We start from the raw sequence: 18261 nt of genomic DNA on the forward strand, positions 1-18261 counted from the left end.
GCAGTCAAATACATATCATTTTGGGGGTCCTTGACATGAAAAGGTTTGGTAATAAAGGTAATTACCAAAAGGTAAAAAGGTAATAATAAAGATTCCTCCCTCCTCCAGGCGGGCATCAACCAGCGCTTCCACGCCGCCCGACACAAGTTCCAGACGCAGGCAGAGCTGGAGCAGCAGGGGGCGCCGCTCTCCCCCAGGGACCTCTCCCCGACCGCCACGCCCGTCCCCCCTCCCGCCGCCGCCCCGCCGCCGGAGAACACCGCCGCCAAGCAGCTGGCGCGCAACACCGTCACCCAGGTGCTCTCGCGCTTCACCAGCCAGCAGGCGGGCGTCAAGCAGCTCTCCCCCGTCAGCAGCTCGCCGTTCGGCACAGACTACCGCAACGTAGCGTCGCCCCCTCCCCCCGGGGGGCGCTCCCCTTCGGGGGGACCGCTCTCGCCCGGCCTGGCCGGCATCCGCTCCCCGCTCACGCCTCGCTCGGAGCGGAGCCAGGGTCACACGGCTCCGCCGATCCCGCCCAAGAAGCCGGGGATGAGTCCGACGCCGGGCTCGCCGGGTCCGGGCGGCGCGTCGTCGCGTTTCCCGGAGCTGACCGGCGGCGGCGGGAGCTGCGGGCACGTTAACAGCAACGGGCAGGAGGGCGGCGCCAAAGAGCCCGATCTGCTGTTGTCCTCCTAGTTAGTAGCTATAAGGGCTAAAGCTACTGGCTCTCAACGTCGACCCTTTACGGGTCTGTGACTATGAGAGAGTACAGATGGACCCTTGTAACAAATTGTTGACACATTTTTGGTTCCATTCGTATGCTCTCTGAGTTAAATGAACACTTGAGGATTTCACAGTGTAGATTGGGGGTCCCAGAGATAACAAATGGTATCAAATGGGGGTCCGTGGCCTAATGCATATCAAACTGGGGGGCGGGCATTGACATTCAAAAGGTTGAGAATCACTGGGATATCTGGTCCCACATGAGTTGTGTGTCTGACTTGCACTCCCCTTTAGCAGTGCCTAATTCAATGGTTCTCCCCAAGCTCTCCCTTAACTCTGACAGTATACACAAATGGAACCAAATGGACCCTGACGGGTACTGTCAGAGTTACAGACTTGTAAGGGTCAATTTAGACCCCCCTAATGGAACCCAGACGGTCCCTAGAATCCACTTTAAGAAAGACTGCTCTAATTGACTCCTGCTGTCATATTATTGATTGGCTAGCCCTCAATTGGCTATTTTAAACGCGCAACTTTTGTTCGATAGTATACATCGGACTGACAGGCAAATGTCTCAAAGCCGCATTGCTTCAAACAATGCATTTACAAGCGTATGTTAAAGCCTAGCCATATTTACGACTGTATATTGTCCTAAACAGGCCTATTTAAGTACCTAAACTCTATGCCACTACCTAGCAATGGATTGGAGAAGAACACTGACATAAAGTATAGTATAATATTCTGGATTCTTTTATTGGAACTTAAACGATTTGTTTGCTTTGATTTATTTGTTTAGTCTTTTGTATCTTGTATTTTTTAAACATCTTTGTTTTCTATTTATCTCAGTTACTGTCAAGATTGTTACTGTCAATGATGTCGACAGAACCATCACAGAATATGTGGTCACAACACAAAGGCCTTTAGGATTCACAGTGAATGTAAGTTGGTTTCTTAAAAAAGAAACATGTTATTTTCTGTTCCCTTGATGCTTACTAAGAGTCTTTCTTAATAGATGACCACGCAGGTGATGTTTTAAGGGTCTCGCTCTTGATCTGAGGAAGACTGAGACACTTGAAACATCACCCAGGTAGTAGTCTGTTAAAAAGACACTTTAGGGAGCGTGATGCAGTGCGCAGTCTCAATTCTTCTATTTCGAAATTATTCTTCCTACAGTTAGATATGTACAGAGACTACACCAATACTCCAGTAAGAAGCCAAGCTGTTGTACAATAAATACAAGTGAGAACGTAAATTGCTGAAATAGGCAATCTACAAGCAGCAGTAGCAGTGGTGGAAAAAACTAATCACATTTTTTACACAAGTAAAACTATGAATACCACAATGTAGAAATACTCTGTTAGGTTATGGTCACACAGAGTGGATTCCACCAATGCATTTCAATGGAGTGGAATTATGATCTTGTGCACCTTGCGTTTATGATTGAACCACTGTTTTTCCCTTCTGTCCAATCGGGGGAATCGAAGGCGGACGTTCCCAGGAAGTGACAAGTGGTTGGTTGTCATTGGTTATTGGGAGAATCCGCTGGCTACTAAAAGCTGAGTAATGTCAGCTGAGCACAAAAAGAGTTTATAAGCCGCAGGCACGTGTACACATAGACATCAAAGGGGGCTTGAGCCCATACCCTTTTATCCGACTGTAAAAAGTACCCTCTCTCCAGACCATGAATGCCATTTTTACTATGGTGAAAGAAATGCAAATGCCCTCTTTCCATGCCATACCTGAAGGCAGCGTTCAAGAGAATTGCCTTGTCCAAACTCTCCTGAACTTGAATGCAGCATCTTATGTTGAAAGTATTGCCCTCTCTGTGTAGAAATCCATGTCGTTAAGTCACATTTCCAGTATTGACTTGATTATGCTTAGTTCAGTGTGGCTTCACACACTGAAAATAGCTGACCTCCAAGCTCACAACGTGTCGCAGTGCGACGCGTAGTGAGCTTGGAGGTCTGCTATTTTCTATATTTTCACCAAAAGGCCCTTTTAGTCATTTCAGCCCCTGCCTCTAACATTCTCTGCACGTCCCTGATCAGCCGCCAGGAAATACTCCATTAAGTTAAAAAAGAAATCAAAATGGTACAGTAAGTACAGTACTTGATTTAGTTACTTTCCACCACTGGCTAGTCGAACTGCAGTTTCTGTTGTGCGAACCGTCTTTCGACAGAGTATGAATTAAGCACAATAGTAATTTAACAGTCTAGCAAATGTAGGTGTAGTCCAACATTATTACAAAGTAGTCGATAGCTCTGAAAGTTTGGATATTTTAACGGTGAAACCTTGCACATTTTCTTTATGGATGGTAAATGAAAAAATGAACATGAGTAACATGACCATTGACCAATACATTGTGCTGTAAAATACACAGTAAAAATCCACATTTTGTACACAGTTACAAAAGGATAGATTAACACTGAGGATTTTACTGTATAGCTGAAATCATAGTCTTTACAAAAGAGTGCCAGTTTAAGCATATGACTGCATGATACCATTTCATGCATGTTTTTTATATATATATATGATTTGTACTACAATAGTCATTAATACACTGAATCTTGTATTGAGAAGGGAGAGTCTACCTTGCACTACATACGTTAAAGGTGCTGCAAGTGATATTTCTTTGTTAAAACAAAAAAGGTTTTGTTTAATTACTTCCAATTTCACGTTTATCCTGTATGAGGTCTCTGTCTTGTTCAGATGAAAATTGGTATCCAACCTGAAAATGTATATAATGTTTTACTAAAGAGCTGGACAGATGGCGAGAGACCCCTGTTAATTAACAAACTGTGGGATATAAAGCTATATATCCCTTATTTTAACAAAAGAAAAAACAACAACTCACAACACCTTTATAGGATTTCTCAGTACTAGGCCTATGTCACTTTTTCTTTTCTTTTTTTTCCCAGGGAAATTGCATGTCTTTGTTCAAACCAAAAGGGACCAACTGTACAGTTTATTAAAATCAATTTGGGACATCTGTGTGTCTTATTATAACACACAACGATTGTTCCATTTAAATAACAGAATGGGGATTTAAAGGAGTAGTTCACCCAAAAGATGACTTGAATGCTGTGAATTTGTGGAGATTGTTTAGTTGTTTTTTTCCCTCGCTTTCCTAATCCAATAATTTATTGACCACTGGAGACTCAAAGAGTAAGGTAGATGCTCAGTAGGAGATTCAAAGTGCTGACCGATGTCCCGGTCATCAAATTATTGGCTTAGGAATGCGACAAAAACTAAACTAATCCCCATGAATTCAGGGCTTTGTGGTGTAATTGATAGAAAATAAGTAATGTTTGGGTTGAACTAGTGCTTTAAGATTGTAGTTGTCCTACTGTAGTCATTTATTGATCTAGTTTCAATCAAATGTTTAGGCTAATTAGTTTCACCATATCAGGCTTTCTATTGTTCTTGCCATTAACCACATGTAGCCTAACATGGACATAATATGAACATTTGGCAGAAATACTGTTGAATATTTGGCGAACATTATGCAAGAACTGCAGCTATTTTCACTATTTGACCAACCAAATAGTGAAACTCACAAGCGATTACATTTTCATTTTGAACTCACAACCACATAATCATTAATAAATGTTTTTTTTTTTTATTATTATTGTTTTGCTAATGCCTCCCACTGGCTTGGCCATGTAACTTGCTTCACCCAGCTGTTTGTGGCAACTATGCATCTCATGTGTGATATTACTGAATAAATGTCTCATCATGCCTAACGTTTTATAATGGACTAAACTATTCAGTTGATTATTTGAATCCACAGGTTTTGAAAGTGGAGGACGCAGTCCCCAGGGGGGGCACCAGGGGGTGCAATTACAAAGGAGAGGGGAAAAGTAATAGGCCTACATAAATATATAGTTTAAGAAATTCCAAATCAATTCATAAGATAATTGTGCCTGTTTAACCACTCTCAATCTAGTGTCCCTTTTTTTTGGATTTGTCATTGTCAAAATGTCAATGTCAAATATTTAATTTACTAATTATTTGAACACTTTAGCTAGTTACTTGGCAGATTTAGATAATAATACAAATAATACAAAACACACATTAACCAATTAAGCCCTATTTTATACTTTGGCTATTTGAAAATCTTACCTACTTTCACTTTGGTACTGCAAATGTATATTTTGATGCCTATACTTTTGTACTTTTACTCAAGTCATATTTTGAATACAGGCCTTTTGGGAGTCAACACAGCCACAGGGCAAAGCCAGTCAAGGAAATATGCACACCACCTACATTAGATATAGCCTACTGCAGTGTGAAAGTGGAGCTAACAGTGCAGAGCTCAAGACCCTGATGTTTGTCAGGCTGTTGGCTATAACAGTCTGCACTCTTATTGCATCGAATACAGGCCTTTTACTTTGAAGTATTTCTATATTGTGTGGCATATCTTTTACTTAAAACTTTTCTCGTGTGCAAAATGTAATTTTGTCTGATAGTAATGGTATGTTAATAGAATAGAAATTATAAAATTGGGGTGGTTGTATTGTCTCCCTGTGCTTCTAGAAGATACACAAACTTTGAACTGATGGTCAGATTCAATTTATCCCCTGAGCAAGCAGACAGGCTCTATTAGCTCAATGGTAAAACAAATTCAGCACTTGGGCAGAAAACCAGGTTCAAATCCCTGGTAGAAGAGGAAAGTTATTTTCAGTACATCCAAGGACATGAAGAGAGACTTGGTGAAAGAAGATGACAGATCCATTTATTGGTACAACAGAATGGGGCAGTACAGTCCTAAACTTTGTTAACTGATCGGCACAGTTTTAGTACGTTGTGAGGGTTGAACACGGCACATAGAGCTAACATGTAACTGATCTTGAATCAGCCTATTGAGCAGCGGCGTAACAGAGTCTGGGCTCCACCTTACATGGCAAATCTGCTATGTTGTGTTCACTTGGCATCGACTAATATACAAGACCGTTTGTTACAACTGAGTGTGATAACCTTAAGACTCCAACGAAAACAAAGAAACCAGCATATTAAAATATAGATTTGCATACATGTGTTGGGAGTATGGAATTCTTTACCATAGGAAAGAGATTTTGGCAAACAAATCTTGGTTAACTTGAGTAATGTTTTCCTTCCGCAATGGAAAAGGTATACAGCAAATGACGGCGCTACCAAGGTACAGTACAAAAGAGAACAAATAATAATTGACGTCAGAAGCACTGGAGCTTTATAGTGTAGAGATTCTCAAAATGTTTTGATTATAATTTTAACACCATAACTCTTTGAGTGTACAAATGGAACCAAACGGAAATGTAATTGAATTTGTACACTCTCAGAGTTATAGACTTCCGGTCCATTTGGATGCCCCTCAAGGAAACCTGAGAGTCCCTGGACCGCACTTTGAGAACCCCCGTTATAAAGTATTTCAGTCATAGCTTTCATGGGTAGATAGATGGGAGGACACAGTACATACAGTACAACAGAAAACAAACATTCCCTCAGCCCTGACAAAGACAAACATATAGGCCTACAGTGCAGCAACAGAGCAATGCCAGGGACCATGCTACTGAAGGTATTTAACAGTACTGTCAATTTAAATAGTTAAGTAGGAGCAAGTTTCACCTATGGCTATGTTCAGACTGACAGGTGGGTTTTCAAATGTTAATCTCGCTTGCAAAATGCCAGGGTGGACAGTCGGTCGTAAATCAAGATCAGATGTAACAACGCAAATTTTGCCTGCAGTCTGAACAACGCCTAAAGTCAGGTCTAACGTTATACAGGAAGATTTGTCCAGTAAATGGTTGATGTTGCACATTTTCCCCATCGCTGCGGTAGCTTTTATTGTTGTACATTTTTGTGAAATTCTGTTGTAGATGTGCATTGTATCTGTCAACGGTATTCAGATACCGTATGTCAATGACATTCATATTTCCATGACACATTTAACCTTTCTCAAAACCATCCTCTGGTTATGCGTCAGTGTGCTTATAAATCGCTTTTAAAAGCTGCCCTGTAAGATCCAGATTTCCGTCTAAAACCTGCATGAACCCGTCCAAATCTCTGCCTTGAGGTGATCGAGGATCTGAAGGATAAGAAACTTTTGACAAGATCAGCGATGCCTTCAAGGGCCAAAGAAAGAGCCGTCCCACTAATGCAGTGGTTCTCAAATCTTTTAATTTCAAAGACCCCTGTTCGGGTTCCTTACCATCAATCGTTTAAGCTGGGGACCCCCTGGAACCCTTTTCAAGGAACCTCAACTTTGAGAACCACTGCTCTAATGTAGCAGTCCTGAGCAAAGCCCTGCACGATAGAAGATGACCCCCATGCATCTCTCCTGTAACATGGGTCCAGAAGGACCTCAATCTTCTCCAACACCTTCCTAAGAACCTGTGCCTAAAATTGCCAATTTTCACTTGAACAACCGGTCTTATGACAGAAAGTAAACATTTTTTTACATAAAACAAAATCACTTTTGCCATATGACCCAGGCATTTGACAAACAAACAAAAAATCGTCTAAACAGTCTGCGTAATCTTCAGCCTTGCGCTTTGTATTATCGTTTTGTTTTTCCCCCGTAATAATTCCATGCCCCATACTGATATAGATTTGCTTTGGTTAGTCCTTTTGGGTGCGTCTAAGTGGGTTGTATGGCTCAGTGGAGAGCGCGTCTCTCTGGCCAGTCCCCCATCTTCGCTGTCCTTAGGCGTTTTGCATCTCCTTGCCAATCTTGTAGCTGAGGATCTTGTTCCAGTCGATCTTGGTGCGCGTGACGGGCAGCTGGCGACGCAGGGCCTTGAAGGTGGTGTCAGACATGGTCTGGTAGTTCTCACTGATGGCAGTCTGGGGAGAGGTTGACAATCAATGTGATTGGACAATAGTAAATCTAACAGACTGGTCTGACATCTTCCTCTTACATTTGAGCAATTACAACTTTGCTCACAACGGTTGCATCTGCGACACGACGTGAGCTTGTATGTCTGCTGTTTACCGGAAGTGTCCTACACATAATGCTCCAGTAAATGTTTGCAGAAACAGGTGGATATGCACTTTGTTTTGTATGTGAGGCGACTCCTCCCCCCCCCCCCCCCCCCCCCCCCCTTTAATCCAGTGCTCCCCCAGGGGTCTATGCTTGTAATGCTCCCCTCCTTTTCCCCCCCTCTATACCATAAAATGCCAGTCTACAAGCTCACAACATGTTGAATCATATTGCTGAATGTTTGCCCCAGAAAGTGTACGCTTTGGAGGATGCGGTAAAAAAAAAAAGAAGAAGAAAAAAGAAATCTACAAATTATTTTCTCTGATTGTAAAGTGTGGTGTCAAGAGAGGCAACTTACCTGGTAATCATTTTCAGCGTTCTCAATGATATCAACGAATTCCTTGGCTGTCTGGCTTTCATTCTGTTCCAAAACACACACAAAAGGATAATCACCTCTTTGTCACTGGCACTGACACAACCAGTCTGATACCTGCTTGACAGCATGGCATTACGGATGTACAACCTTTGAGAATGTGCTTCTGTGTCACAAGTCACTAGAAATACATGTCTACTCACAGTCACTGGTATTGATTCTTCCACTTCCTTGTGGCTGACCAGCTGTACATTGCCATCTTCATAGTAATGCACCTTGAAAGAAAAAAGAAATGATTTCAATGCTGAATTGGTGTCATGGCAATCCTGGAGGGAAATTCGGCCTGAGATTGGTATTCCTTTACAGCTGATGAGGTTGCATGTAGGGATGGGACGATGTGAAAATGCCATAGTAGTTATGATCACTTGTGGCTAAAATAATAGGGATTAAATATCCTTAAAATGTCACTTTTGTTAAAAGGAATACTTCCTAACAATGACTCACCCCATGAAGCCTTGGGTTAGGTTTAGGGATATTAGGGATTAGGGATATCTTTGTTTTCGTCGCATTCATAAAGACCCTCTCGAAAAGGAGATGATACATCTCAAGGGGTTATCCTTTCAATAAAAGGTATAATAAATTCCCGAACCAATAACCCAAAATGAGTTAATAAGAGACAATCTTAACAAAAGCAAAACTATATTAAAACATTATCTTTGAACCTGGATAGTCAGTAGGTTCATCAGTGATTACACAGTGGCATTTTTTTTTTTTTTTTTTTAGTTTATACATTATATACATTGAATAAAACAAAAACAGGAATGTGACAAAAACAAAAAGCCCTTCATGGGATTTCAGGTGAAGTATTCCTTTAACCACTTGAACCCCAGCATCCCTGGTCTGAGGGGAACATTCACCAAAAACATGTTTGAGCTTCTACACCAAAAGAGATTTGGTGTAGAGTGAAAAAAGATTGCACCAAGTAGACTCTTTACATCCGTTTTACTATAGTGGCACCGGATATGCAGCTCTGCAAAAGTAAATTCAAACTCCAGTGTATGATGGAGGATAAATTTCAACTTCACCAAACGATTATTGAGAGCATTTTCTGTCGCCATAAGGAGGATTATCGTCCCATCGCTAGTTGCATGCCGTGCCCTGGAAAATATTAATCACCCTATAGGGCTAAGTACAGATATAAAAAGCTAGATACCTCATCTGCCGCTGCAGTTCATTGGCGTGACTGGTAAAACAGGACTCGCGGAAGTGTGGAAGGCACACTGCCACTCAAAGTGACTACTGGCCAATTACAGCCACAGTCTTTTCCGGGATTTAAATTCAACAAACGTTTACATTGCCAAAGCAAGTGCCTCTGGGAAAGAGGGAGTCCTGCCTCTGATTGGCCTACCGAACGACCCCTTCTGTGACACACAAGGAAGCGTCTTTCAGAATTCAGGAAGCTTGCCTTAAAAAATGCCAGTCCTCTTTTACCAACACCCCAGAACCGGAGGAGGCATCTACCTTCAGACAAGGTAGATGCCTCCTAGTCTATGAGGCTAAGCACATTGACAACCATTCACCTGGATTTTCAACACCCCCACCACCTGAGCAGTGGACTGGCCAATGGTGAGCTTCCACTCTGACCTACAGCGACCGTTCCTGAAAGACATTTGAGTCAGAACATAATTAGAACTTATGTTGATATACAGCCGGTGGAACGTGTTTAAATTCATCGATATCGATCTATGCTATTTGCGCTTTCAAATCAACAGAGGGACAATGTGAACGTACCAGAAGTTTTTGGGTTGAAACTGGTGTCCCTCAATGCAGGCAATGATGGTTTGCTGTCCGTCAACGGTTTTCCCGTAGACCTGCAGAGGAATGACTACAATGAGGCTTATAGAATATTTTAACTATTTTTTCAAACAGTGTAATGTTACCGTGTTGTAGGGCATTCACATGATTTTTTAGTATTCGAATTATTTGACCTCAAAGTATTCGAATAGTCGAATATTTGATCTAATAGTCGATCTACATGCTCACAACGCCGATCTACATGCTCACAACGCCTCACAACGCGTTGTGAGCATGTAGATCTGCTATTTTCACAATATTTATCTGCGGAACCGAGTCACATTAAATGTAATACCTACAACCCTACAATTCTAAGTGCTTGTCAGGGTGGGGGTCCCCAGTTCAAATATGTTTATTTTGGGGGTCACAGCCTAAAAAGGTTTGAGAACCCCTGGTATAGAGCATTAACAAATTCATCCACCAGGGGCATTGACAACTCATTCTTATGACTTCCTATCTAGCCAAGCTTTATAAAATATATATTTTTAACAATTTTGCTGCCAGAAAAATACCCCTTTGTACCCCTTCTCTGCCATGCCCGACTTGCCCGTAGAACCCGGAGATTTAATAAGCTTTAATTAAAAAAAAAAAAATGTTATCGAAGCGGAACTAAAATAGGCCGGAACTAATGCTCCGTGATCGGTTTCTACACGGACACATTATTGAGCGGACCACTTATCATTGAGGCCATGAACCGGAAGCGGATGGTCCGTCGTCTATTTTGGCCCGTTAGCTTTCTGTATAAACTCCGCGGCTTACAGATGGAGAACGGATTGATCAATTGAAAAAATTTCAACGGATTTGAGAAGCTGATGGAATACGCGAACACACGATGCATAGCAGTGTCCGATCACGCACGATGGGAACTGGATGAGCGCCCACGTTAACAGGTAGGAGAAGCCGGCAGTGAAAGACATAGAGAAATCGCCGGGCTCTACGGCCGTAAACTACGAATGAGTTAAAGAGAAAACAATAAAAAATAAAAAATAAAAAGCGAATATTCGAATATTTGGTGAATACCCTACCGTGTTGACTCCACTAGGGTAGTGCTCTTTGACGTAGGCAGTCAGGGCAGTGTCGCAGGCATCTCTCCAGGTTCTGAGAGCGGTCTCTCCTTCACAGGGCTGCACGTCGCTCACCTCTTTCCTGAGGTGGTCGAAGCGGAAGGACACGCGGTTCCGCGGGTCCAGGAAACGCCCCTGGCCCAAGTCACCGTGCTCCGTGATGAGAACCTAAAGAGGCCAATATAAAAGTTATAAAAAGAGCTAAAGATAGTCTATATCGTTGTGGTCGGGCAGAAAACTTGCATTCTCTGCGTTTCATCTTTTTTTAAAGGTGATACACCATGAAATTTCACTTTTCCTATTTTAAAACCTTTTTTTGGGGTCCCACTAGCACCTTCTATCCTCACAAAGTCCCATTTCTGACCATTGTGTCTTTCTCTGGTTTTGAGAAGGCGAAGGTTAAAAGTATCCCACAGGTTCTCAAAACAGGCTATCCAGATTTGCTGCCGATGATGACGTCATCATCGCCCGTTTTTGAAGATTATTATTATTGGGGGGGGGCGCAGTTCAGGCCAAAGGTGGTACTGCAGCTAAAAATGCTCTGAGAGCCATTCAAAAATGAGAGAGGCTCTCTATTCAGGAGTGGTAATTTAGCCTTTTGAAAAACGTTTTTGGGACATAAACAATATGACATAAATACTTTTTAAATGCATGGTGTATCACCTTTAAGTAGACAAGTAGGCAAAAGTAGAGGAAGTAGTCAATCTACAAGCTCAAAAAGTAATATTAAAAATATATATATAAACTTGCCGGTTCATCGTAGCCCTCTAGTTTGGCAGGGGTGAACTGATCCATGTTATACTGGGCAAATGAACTGAAAGAATGAGGACAAACACAGATACATAATATATGGGAGCTCATACAAACACAAAAGGTACATAGGACAATGTCTATATTTATTGCAATCATGCTACCGATACGGAGGCATTGAATGATGTAGAACAACATAACCATTTACTAGTACTAGAATCGGAAAATAGAAAAATATTCTATGACTACTTGAAAAGGTAAGGAAAAACAAAAGATAACTTGCAGTGGCTGGTGGCTGGTATTCTGGGAAGTGAATGACTTAATGTTACTTTAAAGACATAATGCACAAAAAGATGACTATGGTTCCATCGAGCCTAGCCAGAATAAAATAAACGTGCTCTGAAAATGAACGCGGCCCGCATGTCTGACCATTTAACATGGCAGCCATGGCTACCATGCTAAGTGGTCAGATGGGTGGGCTGTGGGCCCGCAAACACTTTCAAGTGGGCCCCTGATCCAGAAAAGGGCTGGGAACCACTGAGTGTCAACGGTAGTCTAGTTATACTCACTGTGACGCCCCTTCCCTGAGGAGGTTGTCATTATTGAGGAGGAGCCGCACATCTAAAAACACAAAAGGAAAACACATAAATCCAGCGTTTACCACAATGTGTTTGAGTCATTACAACACCCCAACTAGAACACTGCCATGGGGGTGACAGCTGAGAAGAGAAACACACTGGCTCTTCAACTTGATTTATACGCATATCACTCTCTCTGAAAATACCATGCAGCAGAGTAGTGCGCGGCATTATGACTTCAAATCGTGAACGATTTAACACTTTTTTATAGTGAAAATGGCATTTCTACAATGGTGTATGCTAGGGATGTTCCTAGCGACTAATTTCACTGACGTGTACACGACAATTTTGTAAACGAATACTCGACTAGTCGAAAATTAATTGTTATTTTTTTTTTTATTGTAATTTCAGAACAGAAAATAGCCAAAACTGAGCACTTCGATCTATTAGGGCAAACCTCGTTTGAAAAAAGTATCAAGAGTATATAAAAGCCTTTTAAAATTTTATATAATATTGAAATCTTGCTCAAATTTATCAATTATGTCATTGCGTGAATCTGGGTCAGTAATAATTAGCGCATCAGTCTCAGCTGGGTCGCTACAACAGCTGATGTCTGTCTGACTGGAGTCGCTATAGTAACTGAGCAATACTCAGCCAATGTATGATTAAGCATTCTCCTTGGCTTGTTCTCACCTCAAAATATGGATTAATTCATGGACCGGATCACAGATGCAGCGTGCAGGCGAGTGATTCACATCCAGTATGTTTAAGATACACGTCGCTTAATTGCCATTAATTTACTTGCGCAGCGGACAGCCTGCCTGGTGTGTGGCTGCCACGCACACTCACTGCATGTCAGCGCGACCAGTGCAGCGCGCAACAGTCAGTCAGACTGACACAGACAGTCATGCTCCGCAAATCAACCAAGGGATTGCTTAATTTGCTTGTTAAAAAGTAACATTTTATTAAGACAAGACAGTAATATGGGCGCAGAGTTTAAATGTTTAATAAAGTTAATATCTCAATAATTAAAAATATATTTAATAGAATAATCGAATTGTGTTTTCAAAACGAATAGTGGTTTACAAACCGTGTACACGGATAACCGTGTACACGCGCACATCCCTAGTGTATGCCACCACTGTACAAAGTATAATATAGCGTTAAGTGGTTAATCAGACTAATCGATTGTCGATTATATTTTCCCTACAAAAGAGTATAAATTAAGAACTTGACACTTACCATTGAAGACTTCGTTAAACTCTCCTGGGGGTGCATGGGTTACAAAGTTGGCCGCTATGCGTACCTGCAGATTCAAAAGATTGATAATAAAAGGTTTATCTCATGTGTTTTGCAGTACTGTGCAAGTGATTGATTGAATTACGTTTTATTGACAAAAATGCATATACATGTCATAAAAATATGTTGAGGGGCAGACTCATGCAGAGAAATGAAATCAATAATTACATTCTTATACAATTTCAACTTGCTAGAGATGTAAAATGGTAAAGGAACAACGTGGTCACTGTCAAAAGGAACCAGTTACAACTCAGCTAATTGATGGTTAGGTTGAGCTGCTGCTATTCAGCCAGCTCTTTATGCAAAACTTGAGTTAACAATGGAGCTAATCCACATAAGGCTTAAATATGAGGATACAGACAGTCTTGCCATGCAATCTAAAAAGAATAATAGCAATGCTCCATTTCATATTTTCAAAGCCATTTTGTAACCATGACGTAGCTGCCCATCTTTTTATGGTTTAGCTCATGTGATCATGGTTTAAACCTGAGGCCGATTCTAAAAATGTCTTCTAAATCCTAAACCTTTTCGGAAAATATCAGGTTTTTTTGCTATATCAGTGGTTCTCAAATGTGTCACAAAGCGGTCCCCCAAAATGTAATGTATTTGGCAGCCGACACCCCCCATCTAAAAAAGGTGTTCCAGGGATAACCACTTGCCCAGAAGCAAAAACTTTAGGAAAAATGTTCATTTAAATATATATTGAAAGATTTGCACATATTCTTAAAAATATATTGAAAGATTTGCACATATTTTTAAAGGTTTTTCTAAAATGTATATTTTTTTATAGCTAGCTTTTTCGGTTTAAATAAGTCAAACTGATGGAACCATGTTACTCAGCACAACGGAGTGAATCGCAAGACAAGACTGTACTTGAACTAAACACACTACTGTTACATCATTTACATGTCTATACGTTGTGAAGGTCTTAGTCTGTTGCAAGTAGATATTTAAACATTAGCCCATTTCCTGAAAACTGACACCTCGCAATGGCTCAAAGGCACAAGACAAGTGGAAACATTCGTTCATTCCAATCCACACAGGTCTAAAGAAATATGCTTTATGCACTATGCAAATTATAAGAAACACACTACGCTTCACAAGACATCTTTAGACTCCCTCATTTTATTCTTGCTGCTGCTATATCTCTATTCTGGAGTGGATACCAGTGCCACCAATGAATCCATTGCATCTTTCTAATCATGGACCTTATTGTGACCGTAGGTTGCTATTTAGTATGATAACCTGCTGCTCATGTCCGTCTGTCTGTCTCACCGCTGACCTGTTCTGACATCACAATGAAGTCATGGGGACGGGGTCTATGACGTCAGACATCTCAGAGGTCAGTCGTATCCATATTTAGGAAAATATGACCACATTTTGTCCAACTTAAACAACCAACCGCAAAGTGAGTCACACTTGCAAATTAATTTTGTCCTTGTCCCTTTCATACCCATATATGGAGATCCTTGATGTCATCAATATTAAGCTCATAATGTCAGACGTCAGTTGTCTCCATGTATGGGAAAATGTGGCCACATTTTGTCCAACTTAAACAACCAACCAGGTCAGTGCATTTTTTTGGGTCAAAGTTCATCCCACGCCAAAGCGCCAGTGCTCGCCCAGCAGTCTGCTGTCACCCAGGCGGATGCGTGCACGCACCTATGTGCCCTTTAGGGCGAGGTCGCTTCTCGCCTTTACAGCGTTTTACTGGTGTATGTGTGTGTGTATAGTGTAGTGTGTACTGTATGTCTGTGCCCTCCTACTGTTCTTTTTTGTTCCATCTACTCTCTTCACTTATTCCAACCCTTCCTGTAACCTAAAGGTTGACACACAGAAACATGTGATGTGACAATAAAGCTGATTATTCTGTAGTCCTACAACAGTGAAAGGTCTTGATGATCATTCGAGTTGTCGGTGCTTTGCCTCTACTGGGGTTTAGTGCCACCCTGCTCCCAGTGGCTGGTAGAGAGGCTATGGTATCGCTATCAGGTTCACCCCATGCCCTGCCCTCAGGCCATGTGTGGCTGGCTAACACGTATTTGAGCTGCAACTGAATCTGTTTGACCCAGAAAAAAGCCAATGCAATGCAATGTAGCTGCTGACCATGGCTATGGGCTGCTGCAACGCTTGACGACTACTATCATGTAGCAAGACGAGTTAGTGGGAAGGAAACACTATTACTTCCAATTAAGCAACTACACGCCTGGCTAAATGTTTCAGTATTCAAGCTTTTAACGCAGTGGTGCAATAAGTACTCAAATGTTTTACTTGAGTAAAAGTATCAAGACTGCATTATACTCTGTTAGTGTTAAAGTAAAATTTAAGTAAAAAAAACGTAATTACAATTTTACTACTTTAGTACAAAGGTGTTGGCATCAAAATGTACTTAAAAGTACCAAAAATAAAAGTTCTCATTATGCAGAATGCTTCAAATGTATAAATATATTTTGTAAATAGCAGATCTACAAGTTCAGATGGCCACACTTGTAGATCGTCTATTTTCATTTATATAGGGTTGAAGTAGCTAATGTATGTTTTGTAATAATAATAATAATAATTTAAATAATAATTGTACAATATTTTGTACAATATTACAAAAGTACAATAGGCTATTTGCCTCTGAGATAGTGGAATATACAAGTAAAAATGTTGGAAATTGGAAACACTCAAGCAAAGTACAAATACCAAAAAAATGTACTAAAGTACAGTAGGCTACTACAGTACCAAGTAAATGTACTTGAGGCGTATGAACGTATGGGTTCTTTACTTCCTTGGCTCCCTACAAGCATTTAGCTGCAACATTAGCTGCTGGCTATAGCTAACGACACAGACACACACACACACAAAAAAACAGAACACAAGTTTGTCACGTCGATACGTGACCTAATGTTGTCACTGTCACGACAAAACTCCGTCGTGCACTCCAAGGAACGCATTCGAGGCGGTGAAAGTGTAACAACACAGCAAACTGACTGCATTCAGTGAGGAATTATAATGTTACAGACCTTCTCATCCTCTGACAGCGGCTCCTCAAAGTCAGCCATCTTGGCTCTTTGTGACCCCACCCACCCCAGCTGACTGACGTCTACTGGGTGCGTAGTACCACGCGTAGACAACAAACAACTGTTTCATATTCATAATCATAAATGTAGACATTTAAGCAATGTGGAAGATTAATGTTACATTTAACAGAAGATTTTTGTTAAAAGGTTTCCCCTGGTCCTATTCCCATTTGTGTGTGTTTGTAATGTGTTTTGTCAAAAAAGGAGTAAAAAAAAACCCAGAAAGAATGAAAAATTAAAAATAAGATGATATACATGTTTATATTATCAATAAAATCGTTCCTGTAGCTGTAGGACTCTAGTCAATTAAGGTCTTCAGACATTCTTCCTATATGACATTTGAAATGTGAAAACAATATTGGCAAATCTTTTACTTGTGTGGGTCTTGTGAGGGTTAAAAGGCTTGACTGATCTTTGCACATTTGTGCTTATTTTGCACATATAGTCTGATGTATACCAGAGTTGGTTTAATTATTTATATATTTGCAAAGCCTATTTGCAATTTTTGGAGCTGTGTGAAGCACAGGCTCCCTATACGTGGCTGTGTGGGTCTGTGTGTCTGTGTGTGTGTGTGTGTGTATGTAGCCTGAACTTCCTAAACTTCGGCACGCCACTAGTCCCACAGTTTTGCCACCACACACTCGCGCCATATGTCAAATCGACCGGCTTACTCGGGAATCGTGGGCTATTACTTTTCTAAGAGAAAGGTTCTATAGTTTAATTGATATTAATTTATTAGTGAATTAATTTTCCCCATTGACTTATAATGGGAATCGCAAAAACTCACATTCAATTATTTGTCTCTCGCAAACCATAGGGGCTAGAGTTTCAAGACTTGGAGAGGAGGTTCATAATGATTTCAAGGATTAAATGAAAAATAATTGTGTCATTTGGCCGCATGGTGGCGCCATAACACCCCACTTTACGTTTTGGCCTGTAACTCTTGAACCGTAGGTCGGAAAATTAAAAATATTTTTTCCCTGGATTCCTTGGGCCATGACGCATCTCCCCATATAGGCCACGCCCATTTGCGCCATGATAGATTGTCCGCCATCTTGAATTTTCTCCAAAACACACTTTTTGCTCCTTTTCCTACATATTTTCTTCAAATGTCACAAAAATCGGTACACATGATCCACACACACACACACACACACACACACACACACACACACACACACACACACACACACACACACACACACACACACACAGCTCCACTTGATTTTAAGTATTTGCACAGCATATTGGTTATATTGGAAATTATTTCACATGTGCATTTATCTCCAAGCTGGCTGAGATGGCCAATCAGCCTTGAACTGAACAGCAACTCCTGAGGAAATAGAGACATGTTTGGTCATGATGGGAGCAAGTGCACTATCCAATATGTGGTGGTGCAACATCACATTGTTGACTGTCGTGGTCACGCTCCATAGCTTATATGACCAAGGCAGCCTGTTCTGGCAGTGGCAATCATATGGAGATCCCTGATTGCGGAATCAGAAATTGGAAAATGTTATTACAGTCACTCTAATACAGTGAGTGACTGAGTCAGTTAAACATTTGCTTCTTGTGAATCCAGAAAAGAGGCCATTGTCAACAGTAGAGGGCGCCA

At 41.1% G+C, this 18261-nt stretch overlaps 2 protein-coding genes across 2 annotated transcripts in view; one reads left to right on the forward strand and one right to left on the reverse strand.

Annotated features, from left to right (window-relative positions):
- The window catches only part of cttnbp2nlb (CTTNBP2 N-terminal like b), a 50237-nt gene extending 48167 nt beyond the window's left edge, over window positions 1-2070 (forward strand). Inside the window, exon 7 of the mRNA XM_080734025.1 lies at window positions 109-2070. Coding sequence (XP_080590151.1) covers window positions 109-678 — 570 coding nt within the window. The 3' untranslated portion in view covers window positions 679-2070. The remainder of the gene's footprint in view (window positions 1-108) is intronic.
- Window positions 2071-5418: 3348 nt separating this feature from the next.
- On the reverse strand, window positions 5419-16634 carry capza1b (capping actin protein of muscle Z-line subunit alpha 1b). The gene is made up of 10 exons (XM_080732513.1): window positions 16590-16634; window positions 13525-13588; window positions 12274-12325; window positions 11705-11768; window positions 10916-11122; window positions 9828-9907; window positions 9617-9695; window positions 8240-8311; window positions 8022-8084; window positions 5419-7527 (listed from the first exon to the last, which is right to left on the reverse strand). The coding sequence occupies exons 1-10, from the start codon at window positions 16626-16628 to the stop codon at window positions 7387-7389; spliced, it is 861 nt and encodes a 286-aa protein (XP_080588639.1). The 5' UTR covers window positions 16629-16634; the 3' UTR covers window positions 5419-7386.
- Between the last annotated feature and the right edge of the window lie 1627 nt (window positions 16635-18261).

Source organism: Nannobrachium achirus (genome assembly GCF_963921795.1).
Source record: "Nannobrachium achirus genome assembly, chromosome: 9".
Classification (NCBI taxonomy): Eukaryota; Metazoa; Chordata; class Actinopteri; order Myctophiformes; family Myctophidae; genus Nannobrachium; species Nannobrachium achirus.